Source organism: Colius striatus, chromosome 7, assembly GCF_028858725.1.
Source record: "Colius striatus isolate bColStr4 chromosome 7, bColStr4.1.hap1, whole genome shotgun sequence".
Lineage (NCBI taxonomy): Eukaryota > Metazoa > Chordata > Aves > Coliiformes > Coliidae > Colius > Colius striatus.
The window spans coordinates 390,191-398,137 of NC_084765.1; the positions used below are offsets into that span (position 1 = coordinate 390,191).

Below are 7,947 nucleotides of genomic sequence, written 5' to 3' on the forward strand. Positions count from 1 at the left end.
GGGGAGACGGGGAGTTGCGGGGCGGTGGCAGCGTGCGTGCACACCTTTCCAACACATTTAATCAGTTAAACACCACTAATTGCTACAAAAGGCAGAGAGACGGGAACAGAGGTGCCAGTCACAGGCAAGGCCCATACCCCTCAGCAAGGCAGGTGGCAAAGGGAGTCCAAGCCAGGCCCTGGCAGATGTGGGATACACAAGGAGCTACACACAGGGAGCCAGCCCTGGCTGCTCTGCCCCAGCTCCCTCTCCCCATCCCACCCCCCAGGTGCTGTCCATCCACAGAGCAGGGCCCTGCTCCTTGCTTTAGAGCACCAAACAGCAGAGCTGGGTTTGCAATGCACACACCACTGAACTAGGAACAAAAACATCAACAATCGGTACAGTCCGTCCTTGTGCCTCACAGAGTCAGGAGCCGCTCCAGCTCATCCAGTATTGCTGAACACTCCTCATACTCTGCTTGGAAGGAGGAATGCTTCTCCAGGGACTGCCGATGCTCTTCTTCAGCTGATTTCCACTTGGCCATGGTTGCCTGTGTAAGAAAAGTCAGTGTATGTGGCCTTTTACCAACACCAGCAGACTGAGTAGCAAAGCCAAGTTCCCAAGCAGCTCTAACTAAAGCCTTTCAACTTCTCAGCAGGGTCTTTCCTGCTAAACTTAGTCTGCCTTGACTGGTGTGTCTCTCCATATCTTGAGGAAAATGGCAATTTACCCGTGACCCAAGTTTAGGAAGCCTTATATAATAGTTGTATCATTGATTAGCTCTTTAACTTCTTTCCAAGAATTGTAACTGTAATGTAGTGACTGTTTTGGCTGGTGTACAGACAGTATCATGGATCCTGTGCTTGCACACTTAGTTGCCAGAGAAACTACCTACTAGTCTGTACCAGTCTCCAAGCTGGGTCAGGTGCTCTGATCCCAGCATTAACAGCCAGACCTGGGCATCAGGGTTCTGCCAGTGGCGCTTACAGCCACCTATGAGAGTCTCAACACCCCTCCCTTGAGAGGAGCTGGTCTAAGCAGAGTCAGCTCCTTTCCTGGTACTGACATCATCTTTACATTGGAGCTGATTCAGGCCAACTTGAAAGCCATCAGTCTGTAACAGCACTCTCATCTTTGACCTTGTTTCAGGTTCATTGTGTATGATTCACCTTGAGATGACTGAGATGAGAACTGATGTTGCCTCACCACAGACTTTAAGCTCTCTCCTCAGAGGGTAACACACCATTTCCTCAATGCATGTATAACAATACAAGTAATGCTGCAGAATCTCGCTCTCTAGTTCATTTCAAGAACTGAGCAGCACTAGAAGGAGCAAAATGGCCTCCAGAACTTCACTCAGCACCAGGTGTCCATTGCCTGGTCGAGTGTGAAACCAAGTCACAGCCTTACCTGAAGCACTTCCTCCTCTTTTCCAGCTGTGTGGTTAAATAGCCTCAATTCTTCAATGAGCTTCTCGGTTAACAGCTGAAGGGACAAAAGGAAAATGCTTTAATATAACACCAATGAATGCAATTCTCAGCAAGCATTTCCACTTTGTCACTAGAACGGGGCTGCAACAGGGGGACTTCTCAGAGCCCACATAAATTCCATCACTATTTCAAACTTTTCTTACCTGTGTCTGCTTCTGGCATTCTTGTGTCTTTTCTTCCTCCTTCAAAATGTTGCTGCCTGTAACTAATTTGAGATGCATTAGTGAGCCTCTGATACACAGATCACTTTGCCTCTCAGAACTTATAGCTTAAAAGTCATTTTCCATGACAAGAAAGACTAAATTATTTTCCAGCTTTATCCAGGACAGGGCCTCCTACAGGAAGCAAGAAGAAACAGAATTCCCTGGAGTGAGAGCAGGGATCCTTAATGAGGAAGCAGAGTCCAATGTCTTATGAACAGTCACAACATGAGGGGAAAAAAAGAGGCGTTCTAAAGAATAAGTGGCAGGATGGTATGTGAAGCAGAGCCCTTACCAGGATCAATGTTTCTGCTTTCTAAAATCACCATGCAAGTCTCCTGAAACTTCTTGAGCTTCTCCATTTCTTTTAGCAGGCCTTCATTCTCCTCCTTTAACTCCTTTATGGTACCCTGTCACAACACATGCTGTCAATGAATCCAGTTTCCAAGGAGACTTTCCTCTCATTTGTCAGTAATATCAAGAGTGATGCCAACGGCTTAACAAGAGTTCCACTAGCACCAAGGCTTAATCTTGCCCCTTCTCTCTACCACCACAGCAAATTAGTTTGTGGCAGGCCTTTGCTCCTGCTCCTTGACAGAATGAATACATTTCATCACATCCACGTGTCATAGCAATTAGAAAAAGCATGACTCTAGAGATAAAATTCCTCTGAGGCAATCTTAGCATCTCTTTTCTTGCCCTCCCTCTCATATGTATAAATAATTCGAGAGTTTGATGCACTAAATAGCACATAAACACTGGGAAGAAAAGGGCATCTTAGAATCTTTAAGCCACAGCATTAGTCCCTACATAGTTCAAACATTACTAGGCAATTGGATAAGCTGATCAACCTCCTGATTCTGCAAGGGAATCAATAAGCAGGTGGATTAGGGTGATCCAGCTGATTGTGTCAAAGGATTTGGAGCATTTCATAGGAGGTCTCAAGGGCTCTTAAAGAAATCAAGCTGTGATCATCTCTCAGATCAGTAACTGGTTAAGAATTAGGAAACAAAGCAAGCTTTTACAGCTATAGGTTACCAGTAGGGCCTCTTGCACATGACAGGAACTGAGCTAAGTGTGTCCTAGAGTGATCTGCAAGAGGTAGAGAACAATGAGGTGCTAATTCCTAATCTAAACTCCATTTGAGGAAGTCAGATCTGTTTGAAACACAATCCACTCAACAGTCTCATCTCTCTCAGCCTTTCTTCCAGTCCCTTCCTCATCTTACTGGCCCTTTTCTGAACTCTCTCCAGTAGGTCTGTGTCTCTTACACCAGGAACCCAGCACTCCAGGTTTGGCCTCACCACTGCTGAGAAGCTGAGAAAACACTTGCAGAAGAATACATAGACCCTAAAAGATTTGACAATATGACTCAGTAGTGCAAAAGGAAATATAAGCTTATTTAAACTGAGCTTTGTCTTAAGTACTCAGAGTTCTGAGAATGGGGCAATCATCTCCCAAACTTAGTGCACAGCAGTGACCAAAATCCAAGTCTCCTTTACTAAAATAAGACATTCCTGAACTCACATCTTCAATACTGCAGGCACTTTCACATCACACTACGTGATGGTTACCAAAGCTAGGAGACACTGGGTAAAAGGAACACAGACACTGGCCAGCTTATCCACCATGTGTTAGGAGTCACAGAGGAAAAGATACGAATAGATCTCACACCATCAGTGGCAAGTGATCATTTACTGTTTCCCCTGATGCAGCTAAGAAGCATCTGGTAATATGGAGGCTGTTTTACTAGAATTTCATGCAAATATATAGTTGTGAAGTTGAACCGTTCTCCCACAATGAATTTAAAACAGCATTAACAGTGACCTGGATACATTAGCCATCCAAACACACCTGCAGCTCTGCTGATTATTGAGTTCTAATCTGTATCACAGGCACTGGCTGAAAACCCATCCCACCCAAACTCTACTGGCACCTGACAGGGACAGGAAAATAAGCAAGACAATCCTTTGATCTGACCCTGACAGGATATAAGAATCATTCAATGATTTATTTCCCCTGCCTTGCTTTACCTGTGCTCCTGTTAGTCTGGAGTGTAGCTGTTGTTTGGCTGTTTCTAACAGCTGATTCTTGGTCTTCAGCTCTGCCTCTAGTTTGTATCTGTTGAGAGGTCTGTAGAATCCAAGATTTTGAGGCAAAAAGATCAGTATTACACACCTTCTCTTTAACTTCCACAAACGTGCTCTTTTTTACAGCACTTGCTCCTGTTTCTGACCAAATTTGGCAAGAAAACTGTACATGAGAGCTCATCATAATGCTGCAAGATGGAATATTACTGCATGAGGGCAAGTAATAGAAATGTGAGGAAACATACCCCCTTGTAGTTGTCTTCTTTGCAACTGGTTCCACTTTCTTGGCAGATTTAGGCAACCTTAAGAGATGTGTAAAATACAATTACCAGAAGGCCACTGCACTCTTGCAGATCTTTTCAAGCTGGCAGACTTGCAAATTGCCAAGATATCTTTTAGGAAATATGCCAAGGAATAAATCCATCAATATTTTACATTTATTTACCCTTGGTTTGTAGCTTTGAAGATACCATCAGCTGGAATGTTTGAGCCAAAGTTAAAATTGGGATCTTTGCTGAACTCTATATCAGCTGGTTTGCCAACGCATTGTTTCTTAGAAGGAAAAGCCACTTGTGTTTCTGCAAGAAAAAGACAACAATGAAAACACTACAGTCTGCCAGAGATGACTGTTAACACCCAGGATGTCTTAAGCTTTCAATTTAAGGCAAATCACAATGGTATGGGTCTAGAATGGGGAATTTAAGGCAGCGGCAACTAAGGGCAGTCTTCAAACTTTACCCACAATTAAGGGTTCAGAACAAGCCACAGAGAGATCAGATAGCAGCCAGTGTTAAAACATAGTTATCCAGCTAATGAGAGAAAGTTTGAAAATGATAATAAAGGTCTCAACACACACATAACCCACTTGGAACTCGGTTAAAAGAACTCTGTATTTCAATTCAGCGCGAGCAGGTAACGCTTGAGAGCTAACTTGCTATGTAAAGTTTATTGGGCTTTAAAGCACAGCTGCTTGAGCATATAAAGCTTTATTCACACAGTGAGCTTAGAGAGCTTTTTAGTTTTTGCAAGTTAAGTCTTTTTCAAACGATACTCCCACAAGCATTGCAGTAACGTGGAAGTCTCACTGATACCGACTAACTCCCCTTTTTTAAACTAAGCCTAGGTGCCTCGCATGCCTAGAAGGCTGTAAGCAGTATCAAAAGGCTTCTAGGAGCAGAAGCGTCTGATGGAAAGCATCTCTAATCCCTGTGGGCGGAGATACCCCCCCTCTTTGTGCCCAGCACCGGGGCACGTCTCAATGGGGTAGGCCGTGATACGGCCCTGCCCAGAGGCGCACGTTTAGCAAAGAAAAAAAATCACTGAAGCCTTAAACAGAGAGAAAGCAGTAGAACAAAGCCTGTAATGAGGCTTTGTGACGGCCACATCACAGACCGCGGCAGTATCGCAACTCCCTAACAGACGCCGCTCCCAGCTCTCCGGCCTAACCCGGACACCAGCCCTCCGCAGTCGGTATCCCACGCCGGAGCGGGGCGAGGCAAAGCAGGGCCCTTCCTCCCGGAGAGGGTACGCACCTGCGAGCGGCCCGGCGCGGTGCAGCGCGCTGTACACGGGGATGCGGGACTGCTCCCCCTCCATGGCTGCCGCGCCTCCCGCTCCGCCACCGTTTGAATCGAACCCGCCGCCAAACGGCTGCGTGAGGGGGAGCGGCGGCCCCTCCCCGCGCGTGCGCAGGAGCGGCCCAACGGCTGCGCACGCGCGGGGCTGCAGGGCGGGAAAGGCGCGTGCTGGGTGTGTCGCGCGCCGTCCCTCAGAACCGATCGCGCCACTCCCCTCAGAGCCGCGCGCGCCGTCCAGAATAGCTCGGGCCCCTTCCCTCAGAGCGGCGCGCGCCGTCCAGAGTAGCTCGGGCCCCTTCCCTCAGAGCGGCGCGCGCCGTCCAGAATAGCTCGGGCCCCTCCCCTCAGAGCGGCGCGCGCCGTCCAGAACAGCTCGGGCCCCTTCCCTCAGAGCGGCGCGCGCCGTCCAGAACAGCTCGGGCCCCTTCCCTCAGAGCGGCGCGCGCCGTCCAGAACAGCTCGGGCCCCTTCCCTCAGAGCCGCGCCCGCCTTCCCTCAGGGGTCGCGCCTCTTACCTCAGAGCCGCTCCCGCCTCTTCCCTCAGGGCGGCTCGCGTCGTCCCTCAGGGGCTCGCACCCCTTCCCTGAGAGCGGTTCGCGCCTCTTCTCTCAGAGCCACTCTTGCCCCTTCCCTCAGAGCGGCTCGCGCCCCTTCCCTCAGAGCCCCTCAGAGCGGCTCGCGCCCCTTCCCTCAGAGCGGCTCAGAGCGGCTCGCGCCCCTTCCCTCAGAGCCCCTCAGAGCGGCTCGCGCCCCTTCCCTCAGAGCCCCTCAGAGCGGCTCGCGCCCCTTCCCTCAGAGCCCCTCAGAGCGGCTCGCGCTCAGAGCGGCTCGCGCCCCTTCCCTCAGAGCGGCTCAGAGCGGCTCGCGCCCCTTCCCTCAGAGCGGCTCAGAGCGGCTCGCGCCCCTTCCCTCAGAGCGGCTCAGAGCGGCTCGCGTCCCTTCCCTCAGAGCGGCTCAGAGCGGCTCGCGCCCCTTCCCTCAGAGCGGCTCAGAGCGGCTCGCGCCCCTTCCCTCAGAGCGGCTCAGAGCGGCTCGCGCCCCTTCCCTCAGAGCGGTTCGCGCCCCTTCCCTCAGAGCGGCTCAGAGCGGCTCGCGCCCCTTCCCTCAGAGCGGCTCAGAGCGGCTCGCGCCCCTTCCCTCAGAGCGGTTCGCGCCCATTCCCTCGGAGCGGCTCAGAGCGGCTCGCGCCCCTTCCCTCAGAGCGGTTCGCGCCCCTTCCCTCAGAGCGGTTCGCGCCCCTTCCCTCAGAGCGGCTCAGAGCGGCTCGCGCCCCTTCCCTCAGAGCGGTTCGCGCCCCTTCCCTCAGAGCGGCTCAGAGCGGCTCGCGCCCCTTCCCTCAGAGCGGCTCGCGCCCCTTCCCTCAGAGCGGCTCAGAGCGGCTCGCGTCCCTTCCCTCGGAGCGGCTCAGAGCGGCTCGCGCCCCTTCCCTCAGAGCCCCTCGGAGCGGCTCGCGCCCCTTCCCTCAGAGCGGTTCGCGCCCCTTCCCTCAGAGCGGCTCAGAGCGGCTCGCGCCCCTTCCCTCAGAGCGGCTCGCGCCCCTTCCCTCAGAGCGGCTCAGAGCGGCTCGCGCCCCTTCCCTCAGAGCGGCTCAGAGCGGCTCGCGCCCCTTCCCTCAGAGCGGCTCAGAGCGGCTCGCGCCTCTTCCCTCAGAGCGGCTCGCGCCCCTTCCCTCAGAGCGGTTCGCGCCCCTTCCCTCAGAGCCCCTCAGAGCGGCTCGCGCCCCTTCCCTCAGAGCGGCTCGCGCCCCTTCCCTCAGAACGGCTCGCGCCCCTTCCCTCAGAGCGGCTCGCGCCCCTTCCCTCAGAGCGGCTCGCGCCCCTTCCCTCAGAGCCCCTCAGAGCGGCTCGCGCCCCTTCCCTCAGAGCGGCTCGCGCCCCTTCCCTCAGAGCCCCTCAGAGCGGCTCGCGCCCCTTCCCTCAGAACGGCTCGCGCCCCTTCCCTCAGAGCGGCTCGCGCCCCTTCCCTCAGAGCGGCTCGCGCCCCTTCCCTCAGAGCCCCTCAGAGCGGCTCGCGCCCCTTCCCTCAGAGCGGCTCGCGCCCCTTCCCTCAGAGCCCCTCAGAGCGGCTCGCGCCCCTTCCCTCAGAACGGCTCGCGCCCCTTCCCTCAGAGCGGCTCGCGCCCCTTCCCTCAGAGCCCCTCAGAGCGGCTCGCGCCCCTTCCCTCAGAGCGGCTCGCGCCTCTTCCCTCAGAGCCCCTCAGAGCGGCTCGCGCCTCTTCCCTCAGAGCCGTTCGCGCCGTCCCTCAGAAGACGCCGGGGACACGGTCCTACATCTTTCCCTCAGCAGAACCGGCTGCCGGCGGGGAAGGCCTGCCCTGCCTCTCGGTGCCTCGCCCTGTGATGTGGGCACTCGAGGTCCCCGAGCCCTCAAGTCTTCTGTGGCCTTCCAAGGGAGAAGTCTGCGTGTCATGGAGTCCTCCCGCATACGCGCTCAGAGTGCCGGTGCTGCCGCGTTTAAAATCGCCCTCAGACGCTGTAAGTGGAAAGGAGGGATCTGTATAAAATATTTCCCGACTTTATTATATGTTTTCACTATCTTTTGCAAGGTGGTTTTATAAAACGGGTGAGAAGACCCTCCACATTGGAAGGGAAGTGGCTCCCACGTGGAG

General features: G+C 53.6%; 1 protein-coding gene across 1 annotated transcript; it reads right to left on the reverse strand.

Moving 5' to 3' along the window:
• Positions 1–14: 14 nt before the first annotated feature.
• KNSTRN (kinetochore localized astrin (SPAG5) binding protein) lies at positions 15–5,429 on the reverse strand. The gene is made up of 8 exons (XM_010204096.2): positions 5,295–5,429; positions 4,208–4,340; positions 4,008–4,064; positions 3,706–3,805; positions 1,968–2,082; positions 1,616–1,677; positions 1,393–1,467; positions 15–532 (listed from the first exon to the last, which is right to left on the reverse strand). Exons 1-8 carry the CDS (start codon positions 5,356–5,358, stop codon positions 401–403), a joined length of 738 nt encoding a protein of 245 aa, XP_010202398.2. The 5' UTR covers positions 5,359–5,429; the 3' UTR covers positions 15–400.
• Between the last annotated feature and the right edge of the window lie 2,518 nt (positions 5,430–7,947).